Here is a 14,673-nt window from a genome sequence, read left to right on the forward strand (position 1 = left end):
CGACCACATTTCTCAGAGTTAGGCCTGGAGTACGGACCGTTTATTGTATCTGCGCAGGCTCATTAGCATCACCACGTTTCAGTTTCAGGCACATTCTGATGATGTCATACACATGAACTGAAACATGACTTTGTTATTATACAAATATGCTTAACACTCCCACTCAAAGACATGTTGATAACTCTACAGTGGTACACAGAATCAAAATAAACAAAACAAAAAGTTCTCTAGCAGTGTTCAATTTTTATACCTGCAATTTACATTACTCCCCAAACAAATACCCTTTGAACTTGTCAAATGTTGCCTTTGTCAACGGCTTGGTTAGGACATCATATCTGCAGTAGGACAATATGTAATAGATATCTTCCCCTCAGCATGTCCAGATCGTACAAAATGGTATTTGATGTCTACATGCTTGCTTCTCTGTCTGGATACAGGGTTTTTGGATAGAGCTATTGCTCCCTAGTTGCCCTCGTATATCTTCACTGGTACATGTGGGCCATTACGGTCTACCCCTTTTAATAACTGTACAAGGTACATGCTCTCTTGAGTAGTAGCCGCTAATGCCATGTACTCGGCTTCACAGGTCGATAGCGCCACTGTTGGATGCTTCCTACTTTTCCAGGATATAACTGGACCATTTTCAGTTAAGCTGAAACAATATCCAGTTGTGCTTCTCCTATCATTTTGATCAGCTGCCCAATCAGCATCACTGTATCCCTCAAGCTTTAGGCTTTCCTCACTTTTCTTGTAATGTAGCTCTTGGTCTATTGTACCCTTTAGATACCTCAACAGTTGTTTTGGTTCTGCTAAGTGTTGTGATAGTTTACTCACAATCCAGCTCAGATCAGGTCTAGTACATGTCATAATGTATATCAAGCTACCTACTATCTCTCTGTATCCTGTTGAATCGATAACTTCACCCTCATTGTCAAAATGTAACTTTTGCTCGCATGGAGTTGACCTTGGTTTGCACTCTGACATGCCAAACCTCTCTAGCATCTTTGCTATGTGTCTCTTTTGGCTCATTTTGATCTCCCCCTCACTCTGTGTAAAGTCGATACCTAGGAAGTGTTTAAGTTCCCCCAAATCTTTCATTTTAAACTTCCTCTTCAACATCTCTTTGACATCACTGAGTGAGCCGTTGTTATTGGCCGCTATAAGTAGGTCATCTACCCATATCAACAGAATAACTTTTTCTTTCTCAGACTCTTTTCTGTAGACACAATGATCAGCATAATTTTGCAAAAACCCATTCTCTGTAAGATGATCATGCAGTAACTTGTTCCAGTTTCGCCCGGATTGCTTTAAACCATACAATGACTTGTTGAGTTTGCACACTAAGTGTTCCCCTGTTTTAGATTTTGCCTCAAAACCTTCGGGCTGTTCCATATATAACTTGCAGTCTATTGGTGCATGGAGATAAGCTGTCTTCACATCCATTTGGTGCAGGATAAGATCCTCCTTTATAGCCACCTGCATCAATGTACGTACAGAAGTCATATTTGCTGTCGGTGAAAAGGTTTCCTTGTAATCAATTCCCTCTACTTGACTATAGCCTTTAGCTACATATCTGCCTTTAAAAATCTCAGATCCGTCTGGGCTTTCCTTTACTGCGTATACCCAACGACCTCCCACTGCTTGCTTGCCCTTTGGCAGTGTGGTCAGACTGAAGGTCTCATTCTCTGTTAAAGAGTGTATCTCCTCTGTCATTGCATCAGCCCACATTTTTTATTTATTTGAGCCGACAGCCTGCATGTATGTTTTGGGTACGTCACAAGCAACCCTGTAGAAATAATCTACATTTTCACCTTCATCATTACAATCAGCCTTACACTGATACTCCATTAAATATTCTGGAGTGTTTCTTTGTCTAGTCTAGTGGGATAGTGTCGTGCACTCTCTCCCTGTTCTCTTTGAGTACCATCTGTCTGGATCTGACTAGCCTCAATATTCTCCTCACTATAGGACTGTACACCCACATTAGGCTCTCTCTGATTCTGGTTCACCATTTTTGTCCCTGCTGGTGTTGTGGGAATAGTTTCTCCATAAGTGTCATCATCCATATAATGATTTGTCTGAGTCTGATTATCTGCGCTACTCTTTTTGATACATTTTACCAGCCTATGTTTCAGGACTTTCCCTGTCTCAGGATAAAATACTTGGAATGCTGGGCTATATTTGTCGTATCCTACAAAAATACCCTTCGCACATCTAGAATCTAGCTTCTTCTTATCCTGCTTATACCCGTAGCATTCAGAGCCAAATATTTTCATGTTGGACAAGTTGGGTGTTTTGCCAGTAAAAACGCGGTGGTGTCTGCTCTAGACGCTTACAGTAACACCTGTTACTGCAGCTGTTTGTACAGCATATGTCCATAACTGCTTTGGGAGGTTACTCTCTAATAGCATGCATCGTGACATCTCAAATAAGGTCCTCCAACCTCTCTCGGCAGTACCGTTCTGGTGAGGTGAGTATGGGGCACTTGTCTCGTGCCGTATCCCTTTCGTTCTAAGTAAAGTTTGAAACTCATGCCCGGTAAATTCAGTACCGTTGTCAGATCTTATGCACTTAATGTGTCCATATGGAGCAGTATAAGCTATTCATTTTTCAGTAGCTTTTGCTGTATCACTCTTTACTTTGATAAAGTAGGGAAGAATCATCCCACTATAATCATCAGTAAATGCTATTGCATATCTGTACCCGTCTTTATCTGCTGGTTCTATTGGACCGCATAGGTCTGTATGTACTATCTCTAGTACTGTCTTAGCTTTTGCATCTGCCTGCCTGTTTATGCTTTGAGTACATTTTCCCTGCGTACGTATTTCACAGTTCTGGTTAGACATGTCATGTTTCCCTTTGATCGACATACCTTTAACCACTTTCTCAATTTTAGACACATCCTCAAAATTACAATGACCAAGTATTCTATGCCATGTCTGGATGTCATGACAACCATTACAAACATCATCAGTATTTTCATCCTCTACTGTGCTAAGGTAATATAGCCTACTATAGCCTACACATCCATTTTAAACTTGGTACCATTCTGATGAATCAGCCTATCATCACCGTCCTTGAAGCGGACCTCAGCTCCGCTGGCTGTCGCTGCTTTCACAGAGAAAATGTCCTGTGGAAAAGATGGGATGTAAAGCGCTCGTTTGAGCCTCGTTTTCACTTGCCGTCCCTCGCTGTCGAGCAGAACAACTTCGGCTTCTCCTCTCATCTTCGCCATCCCAGTCGTTTTCTTTCCATCTGCCAGCTCTATCACATCATCCTCGGGTCTAAAGCTCTTATCGATTGTCTTAAGCTTTGCCGGGTCATTAATCATGTGTGTCGTGGCACCACAGTCGACAATAAGAGCTCTCTTATTTCTTACTTGATTTTGACAGTCACTTATTTTGAAAAAGTCTGCCTTCTTCACCTGATCACGGCCCAGCCCTCTGCCTCGGTGTGGCGTGTCCCACCGTCGGTCCTCTCGCCTCGTTTGGATCTCGTTAGTGCATGTCCTAGCCATATGCCCCATCTTTCCGTGTCCAGCCCCGCTAGTCCTCATAACGCCGTCCTCGTCTGCATTCATGTCACTCGTCCTATATTTGTCAGTGCTCTCATAGCTCCGCAGTTTAGCTTTGAACTCACCAAACGTTAGACGGTCGTTGGTTTGAGTGACGTGCACGATAAACGGGTTGAATCAATCAATCAATCAATGTTTATTTATATAGCCCAATATCACAAATGTTACATTTGTCTCAGTGGTCTTCACAGTGTGTACAGAATATCAGTATGACAATACGACACCCTCTGTCCTTAGACCCTCAAATCGTACAAGGAAAAACTTCCAGAGAAAACCCACAGTTTAAAGGGGAACATGGGAGAAACCTCAGGGAGAGCAACAGAGGAGGGATCCCTCTCCCAGGACGGACAGACGTGCAATAGATGCCGTGTGTAAATCGAAAAGATAATACATTTATAACATAGGTAGTCCAAATGTTTGGAAATGCATGTGTCTATAATAAGAAGATGAATCCACGAGGATGTCAGCAATCTTGTGGGAGCCATCAGGGAAGTAGTATGGTGAGAGTCTGGCAGGACCGCAGAGATAGGTTCAGCCACGACTCAATGAGTTAGTCCGGTAACCCCTTCACTACCATGGCAATCTGCAACCCGTCACTGATATTTTCTTCGGCCCTTCTCAAAGACGTGAATATAGTCTCCGCTCGAATAATATAATCAGTAACAGTCTCGTTGCTTGCTTTGTGGAGAGAAGAGAGTTCACAGTACAGGCTCACGACTCGTGGTTTGTCCTTTCCTGCGTAGTGCTCTCGGAGTATTGCCAACGCTCTTTTTCCATCTCGTTTCACGTCTCTCATAATACGAGTGATAAACTCGTATTATCTAGACACTGCACTAATTCAGCATATGCTTTTGCATTCTTTGTTGCGTCTTCTTCAAGTGCTTGTTCGTCGTTGTAGTCTATCGCTGGCTCTTCCAGGATAACTTCACTGAGGCCGCGCAGTTCCATGTGCGCCAAAAACCTCGTCTCCCATAACTCAAAGTTTTTCTCGTCACCGTTGAATAACAACTTAAACCACCTTTGGCCTCCTTGACTGGGCCAATAACCTGTTGCGTGAGACATTATATTCAGCAGAAGTCTCCACGTTTGCAGTCAGCTAAAGTAGTTTGTAAGTATGCTAACGGACAGAAAAAACACACGACCACATCGCTCAGTTTGGCCTGGAGTACGGACCGTTTATTGTATCTGCACATGCTCATTAGCATCACCACGTTTCAGGCACATTCTGATGTCATACACATGAACTGAAACATAACTTTGTTATTATACAAATATGCTTAACAGTGGCCTAGCATTACTATACTTGTGGGGACCTAAATCTGTTTACACAGTCTAGTGTGGGGACTCACCTCCCTCATGGTGACAAAATGGAGGTCCCCATGAAGGGAATCATTAATTTTAGGGTGAAGACTTGGTTAGGGTTAGGGTTAGGCATTTGTTGGTTAAGGTTAGGATAGGTCTCCAGGAAGTGTGTGTGTGTGTGTGTGTGTGTGTGTGTGTGTGTGTGTGTGTGTGTGTGTGTGTGTGTGTGTGTGTGTGTGTGTGTGTGTGTGTGTGTGTGTGTGTGTGTGTGTGTGTGTGTGTGTGTGTGTGTGTGTGTGTGTGTGTGTGTGTGTGTGTGTGTGTGTGTGTGTGTGTGTGTGTGTGTGTGTGTGTGTGTGTGTGTGTGTGTGTGTGTGTGTGTGTGTGTGTGTGTGTGTGTTCCATTGTTAGGAGATGTGGTGAAAACAATTTCTGAACTAATACATGTTACTGACACAGACTATGCAGCAACTGCAACAAGTACATCTGTGCTATACACACGAAGAACTTCTGTACATCATGTGTTTCCTAAACGGACTTGCCCATTGACTCACATGATGTTCTGCAGCATCACTTCATCAATATATTTTTCGGATATACTGTATTTTATGAATAGTGACTGTTAATTGTTTTTATATGCTTTGTGTTTATATCTGTTCTATGTCATTTATATGGATGTTTCATCATCTCTATATATTTCACAGCCAAATACTTTTGGATGTGTGGTTCTTGTGTTTCAGTTGCTGTTAAATTGCTTTATTTCCTTCAGGGCTTTGATTATTATATGACAGATTAAAAATAATAAACATTAATGAAAAAGATGTTTCATTTACATTTTTCCGAGAAAAGCATGAGCAAAATGTAAACCTAGTTTGTGTATTTTTTTATTATTTTAACAAATTAAATTTGTATCACAAAAAACGATGGACCGTTCTACGGAGCCCACTAGGGGACATGGAGAAGAAGAAAAAAATTATTTGAAGAAAAAATAAATGTTTTGCGAGATCTCGCAATACTTTGCATTTAGCTCAATGTACTTCCTGGCCAGTTCGGCTGCTACGGCAACACAGAAACCACAACAATGGAGCGGTTCATCGATTTTACTTTGAGCTTGGCCTTAAATATAAATATATAACATCAGTGCTTGGCAATAGGCACGGGTTTCACACAAAGACTTTATATATAAAGGGTTTCACATAAGTGAAGACACCTCAAGAGAACACTCAGAGCGAGGGGACATGCACGTCCCTCTGAGCTGAGTTATTGACAGATTCGAATTTCGCGGATCAATAACTCATGAACATAACGTTGTAAAAATACAAACAACATGACTTTACAATCATAGCAAGGTAGACAACTAGCTACAGAGTCGTTTTTATCAGAACAGTTCGATACGTGCCGTCATCCGAGCTAAACATCAAGGATTGTTCACAATTAGAGCTTGAGGAGGGAGAGGATTGCTTAGGGACCGTTTACAAACTGCAACGGGGTTTTGCGAGATCTCGCAAAACCTTTTTTTTTTTTTTTCAAATACTTTTTTTTTCCTTCTCCATTACCCCTAGGGGGCTCCGTACACTTCCATTGTTAAATTTGATCTAGCAAAGATATATTTTCAAAAACTAATCATATATTTCATTTATATTGTTGGGGAATGAGTTAAAGACAATATATATAAGGAATTGTGCATGTTGAATTTAGTTCTGTATTTCTTTTAAACCCTGAAATATGTCCCGGGTCAATTTGACCCGAACATTACCAAAGGGTGCGAAATGTGAACATAACACAAGGGTTAAGTCTTCAGCCTCCAAAACATTAATCTCCAATTAAAACCTCTTAAGCCCTGAGCCTGTTTTTCAGGTTTCAGGCTCGAAAATGCCACTAACACAACAAAGACTTTATCTTCACTTCTAAAAGGGGTAAATTAATCATCTTTTCTCTCAAAGCAAGTTACATCTGTGAGTTGGATGTAGAAGTGTCAGAATCAATATAGATGTTTTTATTTTAAAGTAAATCCAAACTATAACATATAATAAGTACCCTGTATCAAGATTGATGCAAAACAAGTTAAATTTGACCTTTTTAGAGAGGTTTAGAAAAATAAAGTCCAGGCGGACTCACCTCTGGGTAATTTGGGAACCATCAGTTCCATTTGACCTTTTTCACTGTAAAAATCATTTTTATTACTTTGAATTATCACTATAGGTATTCATTCCATCCAAATACAACTGTTGTGGAAAAAAAACAAAAAACAACATACTCTGTTATCTGCTGTCCGCTCTGTGCTCCGTGCGCTCTGGGTCCTGCAATTCCTGCTTCCTTACGTAGTAAACACTGCGTAGAGCAGGGGTCGGCAACCTTTTTGATATGAAGAAACAAATTGTTATGGGGGGGGGGGTTGAGGAGCTTGACGCTCGCCAACTATCAGCAGGAGGGCGAGGGGAGCCTCGCTGCGGGGAAGCAGTGTGTGGACCTGTCAGCGCAACTTATGATGCAGAATTTGACAAAACATTTAAATAATTGGTTTAAACGGCATAATAATAATAATAATAAGGACGATCGTCCGTTCTGTGATTCTCCAGAACACACAAGTTATGATATTAGGGTCATGCAGAGTGAGATGAGATCGCTGTCCCTTTAAGAGAGAGAGAAAGAGGGGTGTGGCTTGTGCATGTGTGTTTGTGGATGGTAGAGCGACAGTGAGGGAACGTGTGTATGTTTCTGGAAGTGAAACGAGGAAGCAGAAAAACAGAGGTCTGTGATGTATTTTGTGAAACAGAAGAACAGCTAAATAAATGCAACGTCCTCCCAAGAAGAGCTCGCCTCTCTCCAGTCATTTAAGCTAAAGTGGGTTATTGAACCTGAAGCTTGTTGCTTCTGCCCTCCTCGACTACGGTCTGGGAGCCGACAGGAAAGTTCAACACACAGATGGCCAGTCCGCCCCTTTGTAGCATATTATTTCGATGAGAGATGAGCAGATCGCCACTGGGCTTTCAACTAAAGACACAGCCTCGCAAAAACTGCAGCATTTGTACAGCTCCTTATGGGTAGGCCTACTGCAAACAAATCTAAAAAGGTAAGACGTAATTATTGTAATATTTTTGAAACCGGATGTTTTTTACTTTCTCTTTTCTGGCTGATAGCTCCACGAATTCGGGGTCGTACAGTGATGACATTACATGTGTGGAATCTGTTGAGTCTCAGCTTTAATCGGATATCTTGTTTGTGCAGTTACGATAAGTAATAAGGGCATTTCTACCGTGAGTGCTGTGCAAAAGTCCGTTAGCATTAGTTAGCATTTTTTCGCTCCGTGCTAACTCAAAGGCCTGGTATTACTCTTGTGTTTTATTTTAGCTAAAAATTGTTCATATTGTCAGTTAGCGGAGTTTTTTCCCGTTAAAAGGGTATGGAACATTAATAGTTTCATAAATGTTAAGAATCCCATGGTGGGAGGGGTCCACTGAGGTTTTAAAACAAGTCCTCCTGCTTTGACTGCCAGGATTGGATCTGTGCCACAAACACCGTCCTCTTGGGCGGGGACCAGCCCGTAATTCTCCGTTAAGCTCAGTCTTCAACATTCCACATGATTTGTGCTTGCATGAGGAGCGTGAACACCACGGTGTTATCTGCAGGGCTAAGCAATGTCAACAGCAGAACAAATGTCTCTTTGGCACGATTTTGTTCTCATCCTTTTCTCTAATCCCACCACTTTGTTGGGGTTGGTGGCTCTCCTGCTCATTCTCTATCTTGTATCCAGTAGTTTAATCACCAAGGAAATAGGGAAGGGGCCCCCGGGACCGAGGCCTCTTCCCCTGCTTGGTAACCTGTTGCAGCTTGATCTCAAGAGACCCTACAAAACCCTCTGTGAGGTGAGCTATCCTAAAGCAAATCCATTTTGATACAGTTGTTGTTGTTGGAGCTATATATCTCTTTATATTATGTAATACTTAAACATTTATTTTTTTGCCGTTTATAGTGTTTATTGTAAATGTAGCCCATTATTGTCATAAGTTAAAGTAGTTTCTATGCTTTTATTTTTGAAGTTATGTTTGGGCACTGGGTGATTAGTAGTGATGGCAAAATGAAGCTTTGAATGAAGCGTCGAACCACTTGGACAATTGTGTCGGAAATAGGTTCATTTCTTGAAGCTTCAGTTATTCGAGACACACACACACACTAAGACTGAATATCATGTTCTATTTGCAATTAAAGATTGATAATAGTGTGTATTGGGTTATTGAGAAGAGGCTAGGGAGTGCTTAACATTTTTTGGGGCGGAGAGGGCCTTTTATCAATTATCAAAGTATTAAAGTTGAAAAGCAATGATTAAAAGTTTAACTATTTTGAGCTTTGAACCAGCTGCGGAGGATATCGCCACATCCTGGCTGCCGGCTCTATCCACTGGGCTATCAATTCCTTAGACAATCGAAGTGTTTTTATATTACTCATTGTGTTTTTGTTCACAACTTCTCCACATTTCGAAGTGTTTCACGAGCCAGAACGACCTATTTTTCTTCCTGGCTTGCTCTATAATGATCCAATGCAATGCCAACAACAACTCAACAGCAACAATGCAAACTACGACAACAACCCACACATTGCGCATTGTTTAGAACGGTTATAAAGTGTTGATGCGCTCAAATTTGATACTGTTTCAACCTGTCACCTGTCAGAATCGAGACGAGGCCGTGCATTGAATCACCTGATTGGACGGCGAACCAGTGAGTTGATTTATTCAGGAAATGAAGCAGTTGCTGCTTCGGACGTCACATGTCACGTGATTTGAAGCAGTTGCTGCTTCGGACGTCACATGTCACGTGATTTGGAGCAAGCTTCGAAGCACTGCTTCTATGGAATAGGAAGTCCAGGGTTGAAGCTCCGTTCGAAGCTTCAGTGTCAAACTGCCATCACTAGTGATTAGAGCACCTGGTGTAATTGTATATTGGAGAAAGGTGGTGGTGGGAGCCAGAGCACTAGTAGACAAACAGTTTTGTTACCAGGGTTTTCCAGCCAACAGAAAGGAAAGCCATAGGAAAGGCTTAAGCATTAAAGGTGGGGTAGGTAATTTTGGAGAAAACAGCTCGAGTGGCTAGAATTTGAAAATACACAACCGGAAGAAATCTGCCACTTCCTTACAGAGCCCCTCCTCCAACACACACGAACGCGCACATGACCAATGAGGTCACGAGATAAGTTTGTGCACAGATGGAAGGCTGACAGGCAGGTAGGCCATCCAGTTATTTTAGCTGGGCCGGCTCAGATGGTTGGTCGTGCTTTTTACAGCGCTACGACTTCCACAGATGACATTTTTTTATGGATTTTTTGTCAAAGCGCTTAAGATATTCATTGCTATCGGGATGTTAAGAGCATTCCATGGAATATAACAAAAAGTGTATCTCGAGCCGGTTTCTCAAACTTACCTACCCCACCTTTAAGGAACAAACCATAGGAAACCTCTTGAATGATATTGGATCATAATGAAATGCACAAACGGATACTCTTGTCTAGACCTGGATCATTAACCTGCGTAAGTTCCGCTAACTAGTGCCTCAGCGGCAGTGTTATTTGAAGTTATTTATCAGTTTTATTTCTATATGATTTTGGCCGCTACAGTTTTAGTGATTCACTTGCAGGTCATGCAAAACATGTTTTACTGATGCCATCTCAATTTTTTTTTACATCTTTTGACAGCTTTCAAAGAAATATGGGTCTGTGTTTACGGTATACTTTGGAACCAATAAAGTAGTGGTGCTGGCTGGATACAAGTCAGTAAAGGAGGCTCTGGTCAGCAATGCAGAAGAGTTTGGTGAAAGAGAAATCTCCCCTACTTTTTATGACATGAATGAAGGTCACGGTAGGATCACCTTTACATAATCTTTAATATACAGTATCTTTCAAACAATAGAAAAAACATTGTAGTGATAATACCTACCATTTATTTGTTGTGAGTCAAATCAAACTTGAATATTGTGTTGAATAATACAGACATGACTACTACTGATTATATTTAACATGCATGTCATGTTTAAAAGGAATCCTGTTTGCAAATGGAGAATCATGGAAAGAGCTGAGACGTTTTGCCCTCAGCACCCTGAGAGACTTTGGCATGGGCAAAAGAATAGCGGAGCAAAAAATCCTAGAGGAATGCCACCATCTAACCCAAATGTTTGAAGATCACAAAGGTATGGAGTAAAAAGCATTTTTTTATTCATCACCCATGTTTTACAGTTTTGTTGTAGCAAAGGCAAATCATAGTGAGGTTCATTTTAATATTAAAAGTCTGCCCTCTTTGTTTTGTTCTGAAATGCTAATAATATCAGTATTCTCAATGCAATTTTACAGGGAAACCATTTGATACAGCGCGCCCGTTGAATCATGCAACATCCAATATCATCTCCTCTATCGTGTATGGCAGCAGATTCGAATACACTGACCCCAGATTCAAGGAAATGGTCAGAAGAGCCAACCAGTCCATATGCATTGTTGGAACTGCACAAATCCAGGTAGGCCTCATACTGCTTCGGTTGAAAAATACATGATTTAGGGACAACATGAAAGCTTTTGTTGAATATATTTGCAAATGGTCAACACCATAAGCTTTTAGCAGAAAGTCCAATAGAAGGTTTAGTACTGTCTTCAGGTCTTTTATACAGATTTGGGCTGGTTGGTGTAAGAAATTTGTCTGTTGTTGTATGTTTGGGTAAACATCCATTATCTCTTTACACAAGGTGCGGGTGGAGCATCATTCTAGTATCAGCTTAAATAGTTGCTTTAGGGTAACATTTAACTGACAAAACAATAAAAGAATGATTGAAATTAAAGGTATGGAGATGGGAGACCTTTATTTTACTGTATCAAATAACTGATCAGGTGTGTCTTAAAGGTGGGGTAGGTACGTTTGAGAAACCGGCTCGAGATACACTTTTTGTTATATTCCGTGGAATGCTCTTAACATCCCGATAGCAATAAATATCTTAAGTGTCTTTGTATTTTCAAAGTCCAGCTCACTCGAGCTGGTTTCTCCAAAATGACCTACCCCATCTTTAACATTGAATACACTGTACAGTATATATGTTGGGTGTGCATTTTCTTCATTAATCTTTGTTGTTTTCACAGCTCTACAACATGTTTCCCAGGCTGTTCAGTTGGATAAAGAACCGTCAGCTGCTTTTACGAAATGTTGAGATGACCATAAGAGATGTCAAGGCTTTAGTCAAAGATCTGAAAGAGACTCTGAACCCTAGCGTCTGCAGAGGGCTTGTCGACTGTTTTCTGATTCGGAAGGAGAAAGACGAAGTAAGACAACCTCGCTGCATATGTATCAAACAAAGAGAACATTGTATTTTTTAACAATATGTGGGTGCTTCTCTCAGGACTCTGGTGTGAAGGACAGTCACTACAACGAGAAGAATTTGATATTTACAATAACCAACCTGTTTTCTGCTGGTACCGACACCACAGCAACTACACTGAGATGGGGTTTGCTGCTTATGGCTAAATATCCGCATGTACAAGGTAAATTAAAGATGAGGCTTGTAGGCGTGTATTTGTATTTTCACCTGTGGGTACCCATCAAATGAATAAAGTTTAGATAGATTAAAATTAGGTTATTATTATATAAGTTCAAATATATATTACGATAAACCATATATGCTGGAAACCACTTAAGGGAAAGTAGCAGGCATTGAAATAAAGCTAAGTAAGTAACCTCCGGGAGATAACAAGAGTACGGTAGTTTTAGGCCTCCCTCTTAAGTCACTACCCTTTTGAAACCTTTTTTTTGCTTTTACCTTTTTTTGAGTTGATTGTGTTTTTATGCAGGCTTTATTTCAGGGAATACCAGTCTTACTTAAAGTGGACCTATCATGCTATATTTGAAATATATATTGTAGGGCCATACCTATATAAAACATGTCTGAAGTTTTTTTTTCAAAATACCAAACAGATCATGCATTTTAGCCATGCCTCATTTCGCTCTATTTGCTGTATTCCAGCCCTGTTTTTGCAAGGGCTGATTCTGTGGCAAATGAGCTGCAACTGACCACGCCCCCCTGCAAAGGAGGGGGGCGAGGCACGAGCGTCATGTTACCATGCTGTTACCATGCTGTTACCATGCCACGGCAACCCCCCATTCCCCTGATAGGTGGAGAGTTGCCCATATAGGTGGAGCTCCTCGTTTCTGATGTCAGAGATATTTCAAATCTGTATCAGTCTGTATCAGATCCGTTGCAGCCCCGTTTTTAGAGATTTGGGTATGGAGGAAAAGAGAAACGGTTGTGTTTTCTGTCACTTGGTGAGTTCCCTGACACACCGGGGACACATATTCATGTATAAAAGATGTACAAAAGTGCATTTTGCATGATAGGTCTCCTTAAAACTATATGACAGAAAATGTTTCTTCTGTAGATTTCGAAGGCAGAGGAAATGTAAAGCAAATTACATTCCCATCAGCCTCAGCTGCACTTTGCGTTTAGTGATTATAAACCATTATGGTAAACATGGTAAACGATACATCTGATGGCATCGTCATTTTGAACAGGTTAGCATGCTGACGTTGGCATTTTACCCCAAAAGTACAGCTTCACAAAGCCACTGGCAGGGCTGTGAACTCTTAGTCAAGATACAAATAACTTATTAATAAATATATTATTAGCAGTTATTGATTTTGTGTGTTCAGACCAGGTCCAGGAGGAGCTGAACAGAGTGATAGGAAGCCGCCAGGCAGGGGTCGATGACCGGAAGAACCTGCCGTACACTGATGCTGTCATCCATGAGATACAGAGACTGGCCAACATTGTCCCCATGGCCATTCCTCATAAAACCAGCCGAGATGTGACCTTCCAAGGATACTTCATCAAAAAGGTCAGGTTTTAAGGTGTTTCAATACTTAGCCACAACAAAATATGCCAGAGATTCTCATTCTCTCCATACTTGTTATGATTCACCTTGCTCTCCGCTTTTTCCTACAGGGGACTACTGTGCTTCCTCTTCTTACTTCTGTCCTGTATGATGAGAGTGAATGGGAAACACCACACACTTTCAACCCTTCCCACTTCCTGGATAAGGAGGGTACATTTGTCAGGAGGGATGCCTTCATGCCATTTTCTGCAGGTACCAACTTTGTATTTAAATATATTACCATTCTAAAGATGTGATCCAGTTTAACCAAATGCAAATCTCATTTTTCTCTCAAAGGTCGCAGGGTGTGTCTGGGGGAGAGTCTGGCCAAGATGGAGCTGTTCCTCTTCTTCACCTTCCTCCTCCAGCGCTTTCGTTACACTCCTCCACCTGGAGTTAAAGAGGACGAACTGGATCTCACTCCAGCTGTGGGCTTCACCCTCAGCCCGTCACCTCATGAGCTGTGTGCCGTTAGACGCCAATGAGTAATGGAGCGAGGGCACTGCATTATAACTGCTTGTAAAAATAAATTGTGTTTGACTCTTATTAATCAGCTAGCATTTGTCCTATTCTCATGAAGTTGTCTGAAATTGTATTTTAGAAATAATGTCATATTACTATTGTGGGAGAAACTTCTGTGTAGCAATGCAGTGGGAGTGCACCGACTCAGGAAGGAGACACGGGGATAGCTGGAGCTTTAAATATAATAAATAGGTTTCTTTTGTGCCGCTGAGATGGTGTGGTGAAGAACTTAAGATAGCTTTAAATTTGAGTGAATTGAGAAATGCTGTTTGTTTGTAACAAATGTGTAATTTAACTAGCCAAATAGTCCAACCAAATAAACACTAATTAAGATTTTTGTGACCAGCTTTTGTTTATTTCACTTTTTTATCTTCATATTT

At 41.1% G+C, this 14,673-nt stretch overlaps 1 protein-coding gene across 1 annotated transcript in view; it reads left to right on the plus strand.

The window, feature by feature from the left end:
• The window catches only part of abca3b (ATP-binding cassette, sub-family A (ABC1), member 3b), a 44,385-nt gene extending 29,759 nt beyond the window's left edge, over nt 1-14,626 (plus strand). Inside the window, exons 32-40 of the mRNA XM_079643558.1 lie at nt 8,634-8,742; nt 10,565-10,727; nt 10,906-11,055; nt 11,216-11,376; nt 11,990-12,169; nt 12,247-12,388; nt 13,551-13,735; nt 13,843-13,984; nt 14,069-14,626. Of these exons, the coding sequence (XP_079499684.1) occupies nt 8,634-8,742; nt 10,565-10,727; nt 10,906-11,055; nt 11,216-11,376; nt 11,990-12,169; nt 12,247-12,388; nt 13,551-13,735; nt 13,843-13,984; nt 14,069-14,256 (1,420 nt within the window). The 3' untranslated portion in view covers nt 14,257-14,626. The remainder of the gene's footprint in view (nt 1-8,633; nt 8,743-10,564; nt 10,728-10,905; nt 11,056-11,215; nt 11,377-11,989; nt 12,170-12,246; nt 12,389-13,550; nt 13,736-13,842; nt 13,985-14,068) is intronic.
• The last annotated feature ends 47 nt before the right edge of the window (nt 14,627-14,673 follow it).

The sequence above is a fragment of the Notothenia rossii genome (assembly GCF_949606895.1).
Source record: "Notothenia rossii genome assembly, chromosome: 8".
Classification (NCBI taxonomy): Eukaryota; Metazoa; Chordata; class Actinopteri; order Perciformes; family Nototheniidae; genus Notothenia; species Notothenia rossii.